Source organism: Phocoena sinus, chromosome 7 (genome assembly GCF_008692025.1).
Source record: "Phocoena sinus isolate mPhoSin1 chromosome 7, mPhoSin1.pri, whole genome shotgun sequence".
NCBI classification, from domain to species: domain Eukaryota; kingdom Metazoa; phylum Chordata; class Mammalia; order Artiodactyla; family Phocoenidae; genus Phocoena; species Phocoena sinus.
This window is the reverse complement of record NC_045769.1, coordinates 63,960,532-63,980,671: the sequence shown is the minus strand read 5'-3', so window position 1 is coordinate 63,980,671 and position 20,140 is coordinate 63,960,532. Positions and strand designations below refer to the sequence as shown.

General features: G+C 41.0%; 1 protein-coding gene across 2 annotated transcripts; it reads left to right on the top strand.

Annotated features, from left to right (window-relative positions):
• Nucleotides 1–3,804: 3,804 nt before the first annotated feature.
• Nucleotides 3,805–20,025, top strand: DHRS9 (dehydrogenase/reductase 9). 2 transcript variants are annotated; one of them, XM_032638249.1, is made up of 6 exons: nucleotides 3,805–3,866; nucleotides 5,761–6,069; nucleotides 13,680–14,049; nucleotides 15,258–15,516; nucleotides 15,856–16,023; nucleotides 19,019–19,255. In XM_032638249.1, exons 3-6 carry the CDS (start codon nucleotides 13,737–13,739, stop codon nucleotides 19,113–19,115), a joined length of 837 nt encoding a protein of 278 aa, XP_032494140.1. In that variant the 5' UTR covers nucleotides 3,805–3,866; nucleotides 5,761–6,069; nucleotides 13,680–13,736; the 3' UTR covers nucleotides 19,116–19,255. The 2 variants fall into 2 exon arrangements, with proteins under 2 accessions (XP_032494140.1, XP_032494139.1); XM_032638248.1 differs by having other exon boundaries at nucleotides 3,812–3,866; nucleotides 15,856–16,019; nucleotides 19,019–20,025.
• Nucleotides 20,026–20,140: the final 115 nt, after the last annotated feature.

The window sequence follows — 20,140 nt, the reverse complement described above, 5'->3', positions numbered from 1 at the left end:
AGTCAGTCTTTTTTTTTTTTTTTTTTTTTTTTTTAAAGAATTTATTTATTTTATTTTATTTTTGGCTGCGTTGGGTCTTCATTGCTGCACACAGGCTTTCTCTAGTTGTGGCGAGCGGGGTCTACCCTTCGCTGCGGTGTGCGGGCTTCTCATTGTGGTGGCTTCTCTTGTTGCGGAGCACGGGCTCCAGGTGCACAGGCTTCAGTAGTTGTGGTGTGCGGGCTCAGTAGCTGTGGTGCATGGGCTCAGTTGCTCCGCGGCATGTGGGATCCTCCCGGACCAGGGCTCGAACCCGTGTCCCCCGTATTGACAGGCGGATTCTCAACCACTGCGCCACCAGGGAAGCCCCTCAAAGTCAGTCTTTTTAATTTACGTAATTTCTTTTAAAAATTTGCAAAAAATTTTATATAAATAACAAAGTGTGGTTATATCATGTTTTAAACTTTTTATAATGGAATATTTCAAGCATACATAAAAGTAGGCAAATTAGTATCCTGAAGTCCCACGTACACATCACCAGTCCAGCCACACTCTCATTCATTCCTCCCACTTCCATAGTATTTTGAAACAATTCCCAGACATCATATTATTTCATCCACTAACACTTCAGTAATTAACCTAAATGATAAGGGCTCCTTTACTGATAACTCTAATACCATCATAATATCTGAAAAATTAACAAAAATTACTTAATGTAATCAACTATCCCAGTTAACTTATTTTTTGTTTATTTATTTTTGGCTGCATTGGGTCTTCATTGCTGCGCGTGGGCTTTCTCTAGTTGCAGGGAGTGGGGGCTACTCTTCGTTGCGGTGCGCGGGCTTCTCATTGCGGTGGCTTCTCTTGTTGCAGAGCACGGGCTCTAGGCATGCAGGCTTCAGTAGTTGTGGCACACGGGCTCAGCAGTTGTGGCTCGCAGGCTCTAGAGTGCAGGCTCAGTAGTTGTGGCACACGGGCTTAGTTGCTCTGCGGCATGTGTGATCTTCCCTGACCAGGGCTCGAACCCGTGTCCCCTGCATTGGCAGGCGTATTCTTAACCACTGCGCCACCAGGGAAGCCTATCCCAGTTAATTTAAATTCCTGTCCCATAAAAATTGCCATAAATAGATTTATTGTTATTTTAAAGTATGTCCCCTCAGGATCCAGATAAGGTCTGCATACTGCAATTGGTTATATCTTTTAAGTCTCCTTTAATCAGTAGATTCCGTCTCCACTATTTTGTGTGTGATTCATTTTTACTGAATAAATCAAGTTGTTTGTCCTTAAGATTCCTTCATTGGTTTATTGATTATAGCCCCCAAGATATAGTTTGACTTGTTTCCCCTATTCTCTATATTTCCTATAAATTGGTAATTGGATGTAAAGGCTCTATGAGATTCAAGGGGTTTTTGGTGGCGGGGTTGGTGTTTGGTTTTTTGGGTGGTTGGGGATATGGCAGGACTTTTTCCTAGCTGGCACTGTGTTGGGTCATATCATTTTCAGTGCAGTCTTTTTTTAAAAAAATTATTTATTTTTGGCTGCGTTGGGTCTTCGTTGCTGCGCGCGGGCTTTCTCTAGTTGCGGTGAGTGGGGGCTACTCTTCTTTGCAGTGCATGGGCTTCTCATTGCAGTGGATTCTCTTGTTGCAGAGCACAGGCTGTAGGCACGCAGGCTTCAGTAGTTGTGGCGCGTGGGCTCAGTAGTTGTGGCTCGGGGGCTTTAGAGCACAGGCTCAGTAGCTGTGGCACACGGGCTTAGTTGCTCCGCAGCATGTGGGATCTTCCTGGACCAGGGCTTGAACCTGTGTTCCCTGCACTAGCAGGGATTCTTAACCACTTTGCCACCAGGAAAGTCCCCAGTGCAGTCTTTTAAAAATATCTTTTCCAGGAATTCCCTGGTGGTCAACTGGTTAGGACTCTGTGCTTTTGAGGGCCTGGGTTCAATCCCTGGTCAGGGAACTCCTGCAAGCCATGCAGCACAGCAAAAAAAAAAAAAAAAAAAAAAAAATATATATATATATATATATACACACACACACACACACACACACACACAATATATATACACATATATATGTATCTTTTCCTTTTTCTCTTGTTTCATCCTCTCTTTGTTTCACCTATACCACCCATCTACAAGCGACCCATATTAACAACCCAGGACATATCCCTCCATAATTTCTCCCTGTTCACTTAAATATCTTTACACACGTGCACATAGAGATTCCCTGTCTACTTTACAAAAGTGAGGACATGGAAAGCCTTCCAAGCCAAGTGGTAGAGCTGTAATTTGTTCTATTTAATGGCTTTAAAATAATATTCCATGTACACATCTACCATGATTTACTCAGCCATCCCACTTTTGGTGGCAATCACTTTGCTCTTTGGCAATCCTGGATCTTGTTGCCACCTCTGGTTCATATATACATGTATACTGGCTTTGTTTTTATAAAATGGATTCCCAGCAGTGGGATTGCTGGGTCAAAAAGTAATATGTATTTTTTATTTTAATAGATGTTTCCAGTTAGCTTTCAAAAAAGGCTGTAGCAGTTCACATATCCACCAGCCAAGGATGAGATCACCCTTTCTCTGACAATATAAAACAGTCTCAAGGAGCAAAAAATAGTCACAGATGAGAGTCACATGTTGGGAGCCAGCAAGGGGCAGGGGTCATTCAAGGAGAGGAAAAAGCTCTGTGGGCTTCCTTCATCAACAATTAATGAGCCAATGGTGAGTGATTCCTCAATAGGAAAGGCCCTACTTATCTATCCTTGCATCTCATGAGCCTAACACAGAGTGGCATAGAACAAACAGCTCAGAAGACCTTAAAACAGGGTCTGAAGACAGTTATCTCTAACTACCAAATGTTGTTTTTAACTCCTCTCCATTTCCTGGATCCCAGTGAGTTCTTTCCTACTGGATGGCACTTGTATATCATCAAGCATCTGCTCATAATTTCCTTTGATTCTTTATCATCTCAGTTAAGATTCTGGGAAAAGGAAGTTGTCTTGGAAAGGAAGAAACCAGTAAAGTTAGCAAGAGGATCATTCTTAAGCCAGGGGATAAAAAAATGTTTAATGCTCTACGTGTGTTGGTCACACCAGAAGGAGTAAACACCTCCCTCCCTCTGTGAGAGTCACATTTTTCTTACTAAACCTCCACCCTTATTTCTCGCAAGTCTCCCTGTTGCTGAGAATCCCCAGTGTTTCTGATCTTTTCCCTCCATTCTCACCCATCTTCTCTTGCTCCACGTGCCTTGACGGGACAATGCTCACCGATACGATACTCCTCACCCCACCTTTCAAACCAAGACCTCTTGTTTGAGTAAGTTAAAATGATGTGTGTTCTGCAAATGAGAAGAATCTTTCTTCAAATAATCTACCAAATGTTCCCATGACTCAGTCCCTTATTATTATACCTAAATATCTTACAGTGTAGGGGAACAAAAGATTAGCCCAGCTTCATCTTACAGTTGGGACAGTCAGGGAATGCCAAATGAATAACAAAGCTCCTGGTTCTGACCAAGCCTAGCTATGCATTTATGAACAGCATTTGCAATTCAGCTCCTCGCATGTCAGAGGCATTGTTGGTGTAGTCGGGGGAACCTTTATAGTGGAAATAAGAGAGCTGCCTGTTGACAAAGGAAGGAGGTAGAAATTACAGCCTGTACTGTTTTTACCAGGAAGCCATAAATCCAATTCCTTATTGGTTATTCAGAGAAACGCACTCCACTGCGAGCGACCTTGGAGAGAGGACTATATTATTATGCCAGGAAGGAGGAAGTCAACACGCAAACTCCATAAACATTCTTTTCTCTCTGGCAACCCTTACAAGAGTGACACCAGCCATACTCCAGGAATTGGATCCCCTACAGCCTGCAGTGCTGGGGTACGTGCTTTTTTCCATTTGACTCCCATTTTAAGAATACCTGTGGCTTGGACCACCCCAGCAGAGTGCCGTGACAAGGAACTTGATGTATGTCCTCTGAGACAGTGTTGGATCCGGATATTCTCCTTGTGTTTTGGTGTCTGGAAAAGAGTGGAGAAGGCATCTTTGGGCAGAAATCAGAGGGAAATATGGGGGACATACACACTTAGAAGAAAAAGGAGAGTCACGTTTAGTGTTTTTTCTATGGCAGTATCTAGACTTACCCCTGTATGATTACAGCCCAAGTATCAACATCGAAATTTACATTTGAATGAAATTCACAATACAATCTCTGTTTTAAAAAGGAACTAGGAAGAAAATGGAATTGCAATTTCATTCTTGATTTTTTACATCACCTTTGATGACCAGAAGTCTAATGTAGGGAGAGTTCTGAACAAAAAAACACTTTCATATGTTGCCTTATTAAGGAATGGAAATGAAAGAAAGCTTAGCACTTAAGAAGTGAATTTGAATGCAGATATGTTAACAGTCCAGATAAGGCGCTGCTGACAAATGATTTCATTAACTGAACACCTAGATGGGATCATTTGGCAAAGGAAGCAAGTGTTCCAACCCTGGTGCCAGGGCTACTGAAGCTGAACTCCTAAATTGGGTCCACTGGAATTGAGGGATCCAGACACACGGCAAGAATTCTGGTTCTCAACATGCAGATCAGACAAAACATCTGATTTTTTTTTTAAAGTCTACTTGGGAAAATTTTAAAACAGGGCACCAAACACGATTGCTGAGTCAGCAAAACCTACTGATGTTACAGCCTTTTCTTGGCCCTTTTCCCATCTCTACCCCATGACCACCCAGGTGTCTGTGGCTCTCTCCACCTCTCAGTGACAGTAACTTGCTTGCAGGAAAGGTCAGACAGTAATCATTTATACCTGTCTTCATGAGGATGTAAGTCAATGTATTATCTCTCAAAGAAGATTTCTATTTAAGCCTTACTCTGACATGTGAAATGTCAAAAACTATATTTGGACATTTTGGACACACTAAATCTTTACCTGAGTAAAATTCAGTTTTGGTGTTTTGTTCTTTTGGAGAAAAAAGATCCCTGTGTAATTTAAAGAGTGATAGCAGTTGTTTAGACTCTACCTAGACAGATATGTTCACTCATCCACTCATCTCAGCTCAACCGTAAGAAACTGCGTTTTTCAAAGAAGGGACACAGAAGCCTGGGAAATCTGAGACGTATAGCAACAAATCAGTATATAAAGAGACTGAAACTAAACAATCAGTGGCGTTTGTACCAGCTTGAGTGCCTAGGGTGAAGGTGACAGGCTTGGGGATGGGTGGGGCTGGTGTATATATTAGCACCTGCAGCCTTGGTACTTTCTGTTGCATCCCAGGATATGCCAGGTCAATTGTGATGACCCTAAAACAGACCAACTCTGGGCAGGGAGGGGGCGTCCTTTCCTCTTCCCAGTGGTCTCAGTTCTAGAGACCACTTCAGTAATATCTCCTTGTCATACCTTAAAACACAAATTAAGACTTATAAATAAGTCCACTCTCTCATTTCCTTAAAATGTTTTGATCTCCTTGCTCTCCAATGTATAACAACAACAACAACAAAAGTGGTAAAAACGAATCATCAGAGACTGGTTTCCCCTACCTACACTCCTAGGAGGGAAGGAGTACTAAATCAGCAAAGGCGTGTTAACAGGGAGGAAAAAAATAACTAGAGATCATGAACAATAATCATAATTCAAAACTTAAATAATTAAAACAATGCACTGGGCAAAAGAATGTCTCCATGTTAATTATTTCAGTACTCACAGTGAACGTGGTGTTATTGATCATTTGTAAGTCCCTTCTAAAAGTAATTACCTTTCATTTACTAAAGATACTGCTGATTCCTTTGGAAACACGTGACCCACAACTTCTTGGCTTCCTTCAACGGCAGAAGAGAGATTTAGTCATCACCCCGAGTCACAGTGAGGGTGACTCACAGAGCGAGGAGGAAACCTGAGGACTCCTCACACATTTAAGCACTTTGAGTTTGACAGGAGCCCAGGCACCTCCACCCTAAGAGGATCTTCGACGTCAGGGTGGCACAACCCTTCTTTACCCAGCACAGAGGGCAGATCGGGCAGATCACAAGCAGCCCAGCCAGTCCACACCAGCTTCTGTGTCCCCGTTCATCTTAAATAAGGTAACTGTCATTTATTCCTTCATTTCTCATGTCAGTCTTCAAACTGTTTTGTCTCACAAAAATGAATCAAGTTGTCTTTCATGCTGCAGTCAACGGTTGCTATAAAAAAAAAAAAAAGTGATATGTTAGGAGGCTGTAACGGGCCCTGGGTCCATCTCACCACAGAAATGATCTCAGTGTCCCTCGAGACCTGGCCTTGAACTTCCCCAGGTTTCTCTCTGAATGTTCTTTAGCACCCTAGAGTTACAATTACATTTACATCTAGTTCATCTCTCTGTGCTTATTTGACACCATCTGTGAATCTTATAATTAATTGCAAACTGGAGTGGGAAGAGGCTCCAGAAAGAGTGGGAATCTTAGCTGAGTTTCTGATTGGAACAACAGATTTGCTACCAACTGCAGGTCAGGTCTGTTTGTCTACCTGCTTTACCAATATTTTCAGATGTCAATTTAGGCAAATATTATATACACACACGCTAGCTGAGTGAGAAAGATGTTGTCTAGTCCAGAAGGAAGCAGGGAAATTCCTCAACACACATTTGATCCCTGGACGCTGGGATGACAATAATAAACCTACTTCCTATATTTACTCTCCATTTTATGATTCAGGTTGGGATTTTACCTGAAACTCCCAACATACAATGAGAAAGGGAGAAAGTCAGTTTAGTGGCTTCAAGGACAGCCCTTGTTAAAGGCTTTATGATGCAAACGGTAGTGTGGTGTCTCTCTCTCAGCGGGTTGATTTTTAGCAGCTGGGGAAAAAGTTTAAAGAGAACACACTTTTAAATTAAAATTCAATTTAGGGTTGTACAAATAGTTCTGAAATGTCCTGCTATACTATTAGCTCCAGGGTAAGGATTATGTTTTATTTAGCTTAGTAAGTGCTCTAAAAAAAATCCTTGGCTAGATACTGCATAAAATGCAAACTAAATGTTGTATCATCTTTGTTGTACTTTAGACATTCGAAAAGTGTGCCCAATTTTTAGGACAAAGCTCAATATTTCAATGCAAGGAAAAAATTATTATCTCATACATATCAAATGGAGAAAATGGGAATTCGTTCTAAAACCCTTATAAGGCATGTCACTTTCTCAAGGTACTGTCTTTAAAAACTCTGCTTCTGCTCAAAGATAACTGAGACTAAAAGAAATATACTGAAGATCTGAACATGCTTTCTGCATCTCTACATAACATTCTCTCTGTATTCTAAGCTTTCCTTGAAGCTTTGTAACTAAGCTATAATAAAATACAATGTCTTCCAATTAGCAACTTTTATTCAGCAACATAAATAAGGTAACCATGGCTTTAACAACAATTCTTAACCTGCCAGTACTGTCAGGAAGCATATGGGCAAAATAATAAACCTAGGAGGGACTGGAAATATTAATTAATTTATTATTATGGATGTTTTTATCAATTATAATTTTAAAGTTTTGAGAGAAAGCAAAAGAAAGAGATACTTTTTTCCTTAGAACTAAAGAATGCAAAATGTAAATTCGTCAGGTTTTCCCTACAAAAGAGTGGGCTGGCACACCTCTGCCAGGAGACTGAATGAGTCTGCAAAGAGGAACACCCCTCTCCATACCTCAATGTCCCACTCCACAGGGCACACTGGGTACCGAGGGCTGCCTCCCTCCTGCAGGAAGCAGGATGCAAGAGGAACATAACTGGTGGAGGAGCTTCTTCATCCCACTGAGTGAGGGAACTTACAAGGATAAATACCATCTCAGCCGTATTATCAGGGACATCATAATCATTATCATTTTAATCAGACCCTCAACGGACCGTTTGTTGCCTTATGTAAGGCTATTTCAGGTAAGGTCCCTCAGCTTCATTTAAAAAAATTTTTTTAGATTTCTGGGTGCCCAACGTGAACATATTTTTCACAGGAACATCATTCATTAGTCATAGGAATTAGTTTGTGTCATTAGGTGCAAGTGTCATTTTTCTTAAAGAAAAGTGCCACAGAAATCTCAGAAAGGGCAGTTAGGTTAAATAGTGACAGAATTTCTTGACTCAATGAAAAGGTAAAAATAAAAAGGAATCTGGTGTCAATTAACCAGGTTTACAATATTTAAACGTACAAAGGACATACACGTCCGGTCAGACTGCTGTCAACACTAAGAAAGCTTGTGCAAGAGAACCTCAGAAAGGAAATATTTTAGAAAACAATTGCTAAATGTTCTCTGTTTGATGTATTTTGATAAAAACTTAGTTGTGGATTCAACTCAGGCCATGATTGCAACAAATTGAAAAAAAATAAAGATTCTACAAATCCCTTAACGATCAGTGTGATTGACTAGTCTCAGTATTGCTTTCTAAAACAAAGTCTTTTGTGAAGTTCTGTGGAAATAAAACCAAGTTGTATGGAAAGAATTCGACATTTGTTATAAAAAGTATACCTTGCAATACATTGAAACGTTAAGACATTATTTTCCGTTTTGTTTCTTTTAAACTGTGTCATTTATTTTTAAAGGGCAGAGGAAGATGACTAAGAGAAGTGATATCAAAGGATCTTATTTTAGATATTTTACTAGGAAAAGAAAGCCAGAGAGAGAAAATTAAAAGAAGCAGAAGTGGGCAAGGTCAGCAATCGAGTTGCAATCTTTTCCTATAGCTGCAGCCAAGCAGTTACTCTTCAGCCCTTCCCGTGCAGATGAAAGAGAAAATTAGTTCTCCTTTCTTGGTTCCTTTTGAGGCTTTGTGGCATGGTGGAGCATTCTGATAATGTATTTTCATTTTTCCTATTGACTGATAATGTGTTCATCTCTTTCTATTTCTACTTTTCTTTTTACACAGTTTAGGAATTGAGATCAAAATTTTAGATCTAGCCGCTCTCTGGCAAATGACCTTATGTATGACATCTACCCTACTTAGCTCACAGAAGTATTCTGACAATTTAATGAGATAAATTTTATTTGAACACTTTTCAAAAATGTTTAAAGTTATCTAAATTGGAAGTGTGACTAGATGACAATAATAATGATGCTGATGATGCCCTGATGATTTAGAGGGCTCAAAGATTAATCCAATTATCACTAGAAGAACCCTGGTGTTCAAGTGGAAACTTCCTTCTCTCCCTCTCCTCCTTCTTTCCTTCCACATTTATTTACTTAATACCAACTATCACACAATGCACAGGTGGTGTAGAGAAGTGTACACATAGCCCAGAGTTGCGTGGGAATCCAGGTAGCAGTGGAGCAGAGGATTAAAGCATGGATGCTGGGATTGAGTGGCCTGCATAGCAGTCCCCAGAGCAGCACAATTCTATCTTGAGCCAATTAACATGCATTTCTGAATTTGTTTCCTCATCTATAAAATACAGATCATTTTACTGTAAGGTTTGAATGAGAAAGATATTTCTAGATCCTAGCAGAGCACCTAGAATGTGGTAATACTCAATAAATCATAGAGTTATTATCATTTCTACCTGACTTGGTCAACTGGGAATCCCAAGGACCATGGCTTTCTAGGAGCATCCTCTGAATTCTGTAGTCAGCAGGCCACCCATCTGAAAGGTGCCCCAGAGGAGTCCAGAGAGGTCCAAACTCAAAAGGCTCAGCCAGAATTTAGGCCTCATAAAAGCTGTGAGTGCTCATTTGGTAATTTCTAAATTCACAAATTGTATCACACATAAATTTGGCTTTGTTCACTGCCTCCTATCCTCCTGATGACAAAAAGGCAATTATTTTTTTATAAACATAGAAATTGATGCTTACAGCAGCAGGGTATGAATAATATTTATAAATAACAAAACTTACCTGGTAAGACTATAAAAAAATATGAACTCTTATCAATGTGGCACTACTGAGGAACCAACAACTGAGTTTCCAGAAAAGTAGTTCTGAGGCTGTACAGTTCTGGGCCCCCAAGACAAGGCAGCGCTAGACCAGTGGTTCTCAAATGGGAGTGCTTTTATCCCCGGGGGCCATCTGGCAATGTCTGGAGACACTTTTGGTTTTTTGGTTGTCACAACTGGGGAGGGGGTCTACTGGCATCTAGACAAGAGAGACCAGGGGTGCTGCTAAACACCCTGTAAGACACAGGACAAACCCCATAACAAAGAATTATCTGACCCAAAATTGCAGAAGTACTGAGGTTGAGAACCTAATCCAAAATATGGGCAATGCATAGAGCAGCCCCCTCACAAAGTGAAAGTGATTGATCCTGCCATACGACAAGGTTCTTCCTGTGTAGCACGCCTAGTCACTTTATTTCACCAAGTACTCTTCAAGGTAGAAGTTATTATCTCCATATTACAGAGAGAAAAATGGAGGTGAAGACAATAAAAGTAATTTACCCAAAGGCCTTCTGATGGTAGAGGAACTGAGACTGAAACTTTACCGGCCTGATTCCAAGGCCTGGGCTCCTAAGCCCTGCTCTAATTGTTGTGTGTGTGTGTGTGTGTGTGTGTGTGTGTGTGTGTGTATGTGTGTGACCTTGGTCCTTGCTTTTCCAGATTTTATCTTGGCTTAAGAAAAATTTCCATGACCAGTTCAGAGGACTTATATTCAGAATTGCACCCATCCCTTTGCACTGCACTGTAGGGGCTGCAGCTCTGCTTTCTCTTACTTGGTTCTTGTCCTTGACGAGTCAAGGGGCTCACAGCCCCTGAGTGCTAGAAGGACTATTGCAGACCTAGGTGCTTCTTGCCAAGGGATTTGTACCCCTACCAAGCAGTTTGTGTGAGATAAATTGGAAAACACAACATATAAGCAAACAACCCAAGCAACTAAAGTCAGTGTCCTGAGTCACTGAATTGCTGTCACCAGAGAACTATGTGGAGGTGACCACACCTGGCAGACTAAGGTTGAAGTAGACCTATTAGTTGCTGTTACTCATTTACTTCTCGGTGGTCAATGAACCAATCAGCCATCAATCAGCTTCTGTGTACAGGTCATGTTCCCAATGACTCTGACCGACCCATGGTTGTTACTCAGAGGTGGCATCTTGGCTAAAATACTATTAGAGGACAAAGGTATGTGTTGGTTTGTGGCTGACTTGGTCCAATGACCTAGAGGAATGTGAACCTAAGGAACTGAAGAAGACCAGTATTTTGGGATGATAATCTTTGGGGAAAGGACAGGATTTGCAAAACTCTAGGTCAAGGTTTGCTGTCCTCAAATTCGGGCTGCAGGCTGGGACACCAGCATCTGAAATGACCCTCAGCCCAGAGGGGTAACTAGTGAGGACAACACATTTGAACGTGAGCCCATCCCTAACAACTAAGACCTACTCTCTGTTTGCTTGTTATCAAGGAAAAATTGGTTTGGCTAGGGAAGGAGGAGGTTGAATGGGGTGTAGAGAAGATGAGGAGTGAAGAGGGAGTCTGACTGGTTTGGTTTGAGTTTTTGTTTTTCTCCAGTCGTTATGAAGGTGAACTTGCCAAAGAGTAGAAGGCAGAAAACTCAGTGTCCAAGGTCACTAGGTTCTGAAGTCCTGGGTATGAAATAGTTCTTACCTATTCTGTGCATGGAACTCAAAGCAGTCGAACACTTTTCTCAGAAAAAAAAAAAAAAAAAAGCTTTCTTTTCCTTTGCCAAATTTTTAACTTTTTTGTTTTGAATTAATTTCAAACCTATAGAAAAGTTGAAAGAATAGTACAACCCAGAATCCCCAGATATTGACATTGTACCACATTTACACTCTTATTCTCTCCTTAGAGAACAAATGTGTTCCTAATATATTTGTTTATATACATATTCTTATTATTTCCTAAACTGTTTGAGAGTAAGTTGAAGACATGGTGCTACTTAATCTTTAAATATTTCTGTGTGTATTTCCTAAAAAGCAGGACATTTTCTACATAATCATAGTAAATTATCAAAATTGAGAAATTGATATTCATGTAGTACTATTTATCAGAGCTTACTCAAATTTCACTTGTCAACCTAAAAATGTTCTTTTTGACAAAAGACAAAAATGATTTTCTGGTGCAAGATCACAAGTTGCATGGGGTTGTCACTCCTATTTAGTCTCCATTAATCAGGAACAGTCTTCAGTCCTTCTTTTCCTTCATTCATGCCTTTGACATTTTTGAAGAGTACAGGCCATACATTGTGTGGAATTGAAAGATGTGCCTTATGCATGATTAGCTTTCAGTTATGCACAGAAGTGCTGCTGTGTCCTTCTCAGTGGCTATACCAGGAGGGACATGATGTTGGTTTGTCCCATAACTAGTAGTGTTCATTTTTATCACTTGGTTAAAGTGGTATCTGTCAGATTTCTCCACTGTGAAATTACTATTGCTCTCTTTTTAATTAGTACAAATCTTATGCAGAGATTCTTTGAGATTCTATGGTTATTGTTTCCCGTCAGAATTTCACCCACTAGTTTAAAATTGCCTGGAACAATTGTCACTATGTCAGTTGCCAAATGATGATTTGCTAATTCCATCATTCGTTTTACACTTATTAACTGGCATATTAATTCTCCTATAAAATGAGGCAGGTAATGTGCCCTCTCTAACTGAGAAAGCTGTTAAGAGGATCAAATGAGATCTATATGTAAATACAGTGCAGAATGCTTCATAAATGTAAGCCATTGTTTTACTATTGCTCACCTTATGCCTGCCATCGGCCAAACACAACAACACAGAAAATTTCCACTCTCTGCTCTAGGGCACGTTAAACCCCATGAGTATTTGCATTTTTCACAAAATTCCCTTGGGAGTTCGGATTGCAATAAAGGCTACAGAATCTATTCAGGGAATATAGTCAACATTTCGTTATTTGACAATTATTTATCAAGACCAGGACTTGAACAAAACACTATACTAATTGAATGTATAAACATGAAATTTCCTTAAAATATCTAAATATGAAAGTTTGCAAGAGTTGGTTACACCACCCCACCCCTCAAAATTATATATTTTTAATGTATTTATATATTTGAGAAGGGGAAATCCTGCTACATGGACATGATTTGCAACAAATGAATAACTCCTACAGAGGGAAGATTTGGAGAAACTATACCAAATTTTTACGCCACGATAGTCTAAAAACCTGACTGCTTTAGAAATAGTCACAGCTATATCACAAGAATCAACTAGTTTTCACAAACCTACCATTTACCTCTGACTTATGTTTATCAGTTAGTAATTCTTTTACTCTTTTTTTCTTTCTTTAGCTATAGATCTTTTGGCAGGAAAAAAAGATGAAAGCAGAGCCCAAATTTTCCATGATGAGTGAAGATATATTACACTATTTTTTATCTGAAACAATATGTTCCTTGTAAAGCAATAGAAATAAAATTGTGTGTATGTGTGCACATGAGTGTGTGTGTGTACCATTCTATCTGTATGTATGTTTGTATTCCTTATTAAGGAAAGAAATATTTGCATATATATGCAGGAAATAAATGTCTTATCAACCCAATGACCTGTGTCAACTTTGCCATTACTTTTTCTACTACTTGGTTAGTTTTTGCATTACTTTAGAGGAGTGTTTTAGCACTTAAATGGCCATCTTCCCAACCAAATAAGAGTTATTGTATTTTTAACTATCTATTTATCCACTCAAATGCATTAAGATATCTTAAGTTCATCACTCCTGGGTTATAATGCCTTAATGGTTCTAATTTGAATTTTCTTTCTAATTTTGAACACTCAGGACGCCACCTTCTTTTACTGTTCAAGAAAGAAGTGTCTCTGTCATACACAGGGGGAAATGCTCTTTTGGGTGTTAGCCCTCCTGATCCTTTGTGGTTTTCTATGGCATTATAAAGGACAGCTAAAGATCACAGACATCACTGATAAGTACATTTTCATCACCGGGTGTGACACTGGCTTTGGAAACTTGGCAGCCAGAACTTTTGATAAAAAAGGATTTCATGTAATTGCTGCCTGTCTGACTGAATCAGGATCAACAGCTTTAAAGGAAGAAACCTCAGAAAGGCTTCATACGGTGCTTCTGGATGTAACTGACCCAGAAAGTGTCAAGAGGACTGCCCAGTGGGTGAAAAACCAAGCAGGGGAGAAAGGTGAGTGATGTGGGGATGGGAAGAATGAAAGGGGTGTTGAGAAGTTACCAAAGCTAAATAAAATGTGTTCTGATTTTAAATAGTTCCTCCAAAAAAATGCTTCCTAAATACCAGCTGTGTACTGGAGAAGATTGGAGAAATTTTAGAATAACCCCCTGAGTAGTTCTAAGTTGCAAGCTCTCTACATGCATGAGAGACACAGCCCACGTTATCCTAAGTCCCAGTGGGTGAATTTAGAACTGAGATAGAGGTATTAACTTTTCCTGGTCTTTTCCTGTAAACTGTTACTCTAGCCCCCTGCACAGCAAAGAACGTGGGGCTAAAAGCCACAGGAGATCATGGGGGCAATCTCCAAATTGTCAGCTGGATTGGGACCCACTTCTCACTACAAAATGGTTCCAGAGCTCACACATTTTCACTGGGAAAGGAAGAAAATGGTCTGAGGATCTGAGCAAAGGTGTCTTAGATAGTCGTGATAGAGTAGTGAGTCACTGGGCCTCATTCTGCCTTAGATTCTGCAAAGATGGCAGCATTCTGAACTAGAATACTTTTATTGGCTTGGATCAAGTTTGAAATATTCTCATGAATGAAGATATTTGAGTCCACAAAGGAAAAAACAAATGTATGTGATTTTTCTCTATCACATCTTCATCATATAGTTGAGACTCTGAAACTTTCAAAAACAATGGTTTGATGAGGCTCCAGTTATTTTTTAATGCTTGAATTCCAAACACCTTTAACAATATTAAATGCTCCCCACCATAAAATAAGCCAAGTGAATGACTGGATTTTTACCAAAAATAACTGGGAAATAGATCAATGTTGTTCTTTGTCTATAAAGAACTGTTTATAACTATTCTCTGGCTTTGCCATCTAGCACGGTAGGAAAAATCGACCAATTTACTCACATCTGAGATTAAAAAGCAAAAAGTCTCACTCAGACAGTATCAGTATTTGACATTCAGAAGCAGAAACAGAAGCAGAATTGTGAGATTGGCTTCCAGTCACAGAACTTCAGCCATTTCAGTTTAGCCTCCCACCCTCTGTGCTCTCACTTCCCAAGACAGTAAAGTATTTCAAAGCAGGAAGGAGTATGACTAGGAGCAGGAAATCGCACCATCAGGTAAAGCAAGGGGCTGTATTTCCATCAAGGATGCCCATATAATGCCACCTTCTACCACACCTCCTTCCCTTCCTCTCTGTTCTAGGTCTCTGGGGTCTGATCAACAATGCTGGTGTTCTCGGTGTGCTAGCGCCCACCGACTGGCTGACAGTGGAGGACTACAGAGAACCTATTGAAGTGAACCTGTTTGGACTCATCAGTGTCACGTTAAATATGCTTCCCTTGGTCAAGAAAGCTCGAGGGAGGGTTATCAACGTCTCCAGCATTGGGGGTCGGCTTGCATTCAGCGGAGGGGGCTACGCTCCATCCAAATATGCAGTAGAAGCCTTCAATGACAGCTTAAGGTAAAGCAAAGATGGGCATATTAGAAAATAATAGGTGCTAACATTCACTGAACATTTATTTATGTACCAGACACTATATGCTTGTCAGCTTAATGAGACACTATCTTTTGGGGGAACACTGCACTGGGGATGGGTCTACCCAGATGCCTTCCCTGTTCTGCCACTAAACCAGCCCTCACTTCACCACCCTGAACTTCAGTTTCCTCATCTGCAAACTGAGAGGGTAGAACAAGATGCTCTTTCCCATGCACCCCAGTCCATGATTCCATGCAAAGATTCATAAGCAAACATTCTCCAAGTAAGCCTGGATTAAACATCTTCTATGGGCTCTTTTCACAGGCGGGACATGAAAGCTTTTGATGTGCACGTCGCATGCATTGAACCAGGATTGTTCAAAACAGATCTGTCAGATCCAGTAAAGACCACCGAAAGAAAACTCACCATTTGGAAGCATCTGTCTCCAGATATCAAACAACAATACGGAGAAGGCTACATCGAAAAAAGTGAGTTTCTGGGTGGACCCAGGGTTCTGTGGTATTCATTGTCCTAGACAGCTTGAAGGAGACTCAAACATAATTGAAAAAATAAGGTTCTCATGGTAATACACCAATAGAGATCTCAAATATGGATCAGGGATCCTTATTAATTCCGGTGTCATCTCTTGCTCCTCCAAGTGTTTATAAACACTTACTGAGCATTGACTAAGTGCCAAGTTCTATACTAAGTGCCTTATAAATTATATCATTTATTCCTCAAAAGAACTATAGTAGTGAGCAGAGGCTTGGAAAGGGGAAGTGTCCTACCCAAGCTTATACAACTCCCCCAGGCCGTGCCTGAACTGGAGCCCACGGTCATCACCCCTACCCAAACCTCCTCTTTTTGGTAATCACCGACCACTCATTCAACATTGTTCAAGGATTTATGGAGGTTACAAAATATAAAGACTCGGACTTTGACCCTTAACTAGCTTACAAGCTAGTTGACAACAAAATGTAAGCAGATGAGACTGTACAACATGCAAGAAACTTGATCCTTCACTTCTGAGACACAACCCAACAGCCCAGAAGGGGTGCTAGATAGTAGGCTGTCTAATTACCAAGAAATTCAGCACAGGATAAAAAGTACTGCCGGTTAAGAAGCCTTTATATGAAAGGTCAGGTTTGAATAAGCCTAAACAGGAAGAAATGATTTGGGTGGAAATCTTCTGGAGCAGGAATGCATGGGAGATGGAGATGGAAGGAAAAGTAACATAAGTCAGGCTGAGTCAGGGATAGAGGAATAATCATAAAGATTGGATAACAATGACTAACACATAGTGAACATTTACTATGTACTTGTCACCATTCTAAGTGCTTTGCACAAACTCTTTCATTTAAAATGCTCAAACAAACCCTCTGAATTTTATAGAAACAGAGACACAGGGATTTAACTTGCCCAAAGTGGCACAGCTAGTAAGTGGAAGAGCTAGATCTAAACCCAGACAGCCTGACTTCGCCATCTATTCTCGGGCCGTGCACTGCAACAGTGAAGAGGCATTGAGGAACTGCTGGAACTTCCTGTATGAGGGGCCCACCTCCACGTCAAACGTCATGGCCCTGTTAGTTTATTTGCCATTCCTCGAACACTTACTAAGCTCCTGCTTTGAGCCAAACAGGGCCCCACCTAATTTTGTGTCACTCTAACCCCAGCTGTGACCTTACCTCTTCATCAGCAGGCTTGGTAAGACAGCCAACTATGGCAAGGTTCAAGGTCAGGAGTTTTCAAGGTGGAGCCAAGAGCCTAGTCAGATCCACCTGGGGAAGTTTGTAGACTGAGTTCCCCAGCCACCTCACCACCCCCCCCCCACACACACACAGGTCAACTAGAACATCTGGTTTGACAAACCTCCCAGTGCTGATATGTCACTATGTGTAGGGTTACAACCACTGCCATTAAACTCTGTTTCTCACTCACGTACCGCCTCTGAAGGTTCTAAGTAAATTCGGAAACAAAATCCCTCATTGAAAAGAGCTTTCCCTGTTTGATGTTGACGTTGATACTTTCTAAGTGCCTGTGAATATATCATCAACTTCCATCTCAAAATTATTTTTGACTTGGCCCCTGGGTCAGGTGTCCTTTCTCAGAATTCCCAAAGGTTTAGAGCCCTATTTTGTCCTGGGTGCTCATTAGAGTTTTCTGAGCCAGGACCTCAAGATCAGCCAGACTCAGTTCCAAAGTAGACCACAAATTTAAGCTCACCTTGCTTCATTGCGCAAGGTGGAGTAGTAGGAGTTTAAAATTGACTAAGACTTACGAGCTAGCCTCAATTAAACTCTTTGAACAACTTTTGGCTACTGGCCCTGAAGTAGAAAGAAAGATTTAACACAATAGATTTTCCCTTGAGAAGACACAACGCAAGGTATGTTTTAAGAGCTTAGGAGGAATGCTCCAAGCCATCACCACTCCCTTGATAAAATACCTGCCTCTTTAAAGGTATCTTAGCTCGGGACTTCCCTGGTGGCGCAGTGGTTAAGAATCTGCCTGCCAGTGCAGGGGACATGGGTTTGAGCCCTGGTCTGGGAAGATCCCACATGCCGCGGAGCAACTAAGCCCGTGTGCCATAACTACCGAGGCTGCGCTCTAGAGCCGCAAGCCACAACTACTGAGCCCGTGTGCCACAGCTACTGAGCCCACGTGCTGCTCTAGCTCACGCCCCTAGAGCCTATGCTCCACAATAAGAGAAGCCACCGCAATGAGAGCACGTGCACCACAACAAAGAGTAGCCCCCGCTTGCCGCAAATAGAGAAAGCCCGTGCACAGCAATGAAGACCCAATGTAGCCAAAAATAAATAAATAAATTTATTATTTTTTTTAAAAAAGTATCTTAGCTCGTTACTCAAACACTTCATTTACCTGAGAAGCAGGATACCTTTAGCTTCCTGAGTCAGGACTTTGGGAGATAATTCTCTCTTTATTCACTGACTTATAGAGGCACATGCTATATAAGTGTACGCACACACAGGCGCAAGCACTTGTGAACACTCACATTTCCTATAAACTTAGTACTGCCGTAAAACAAATACGGAATCAAACTACTAACTTCCTGGGTTCAGGAGCCTCCAAGACTTTGTGAAGTATCTTTCCTACATTGGTTTAAAGTAGCACTTCTCAAAGTTTGGTCCGTGGACCAGCGCCATCAGCATCAGCTGGAAACTTGATAGAAGTGCAAATTCTTGGGCTCCACTTCACACTCACTGAGTCAGAAACTAGAGGTGGGACCTGGCTTTTAACAAGCCCTCTAGGAGATTCTGCTTCTCACTCAAGTTTGAGAGCCAGTGGTCTAAAGAAATCACTGTTGCATCCTTTTCTGAGGAATAGATAGAAACCCATCACAAGGGGACCCAGTTATAATGGCAAATTCAAAATAAATTCCCTCACTGCATCCTCTCCTTTGCAACATAGGCTCACACTCCCCTATTCCTCTTCTTCCACAGAGCAAATGTACTTTTGTCTCTTTTTACAGGTCTAGAAAAACTGAAAGGCACTACATCCCTTGTGAACATGGACCTCTCCCTGGTGGTGGAATGCATGGACCACGCTCTCACAAGTCTCTTCCCTAAAACCCATTATGCTGCTGGAAAAGATGCCAAAATTTTCTGGATTCCTCTGTCTCACATGCCAGCAGTTTTGCAAGACTTTTTATTGTTGAAACAGAAAGTAGAGCTGGCTAATCCCAAGGCAGTGGGACTCAGCTGACCACAAACGCCTGCCCCAGGCTATGAGATTGGCTGATTCCAAGGACACATCTCCTTCTCCATCTCATTCTTTACCGAATCCAACCTGGACTCATTTAGATGATGCGTCTTTTGGTAAAAGAAGAGATCCCACCGTCACTGATGATGTCCCAGGGTCCCTTTTCAAACTTTATTTGAAAAGATGGGCAGGTATGACACCTGCCCGACATTCAGGCTTTGCCTGCTTGGTATGATGTAAGGAAAATGGGAAGGCTTTCCCATCCAAAATGATCTCCACGCCTTGCCTGCCCCATGCTTCTAGTCCACAGCACTTAAAAGTAATTCCTGAATGTTAAATATTTGTCCCTTATCAAAACATTGAGAGATAAGTAGAATACTTTCATAAGTGGATTAGGTGTGTTATCTTGTTGAGAGTAAGGTTAGGAATAAGGATTAGAACTCAGTTCTGTGAGCCTTGATGGAGGCAAGAAAAGGAAGGGTACTGAAGCATTATGGAACTGGTATAAGCTAAGAGGCAGCAGAAAAGTACTAGGTAAGACTACAGGTAGGAGGGAAGGAAAAGGAGAAAAGGAATAGGAGGACTGAAAAAAAGAAACAAGTGTAAAAGTAGAGGTAGGGAGATTCCAAGACAAGCCTGCCTATCCTAGAGGGAACTACAGAGGACGGACAGCTTCTTCAAGGCCACTGTGAACACTGATGCCCATACAGCTCTCTGTGGAAAGATGGTAACAACAGAGGAACCAGTCATTCCAAAAGAATAAAAATGTAGAGCATGTGTGTCTATTCTGGTTTATTGTAAATATAACAAGACATAGACTATCTGATACAATCACACCTGAGATGGTTGGAAATCCAATATTTGAAGGCGTCTCTGAAGCCCCATGAAAATA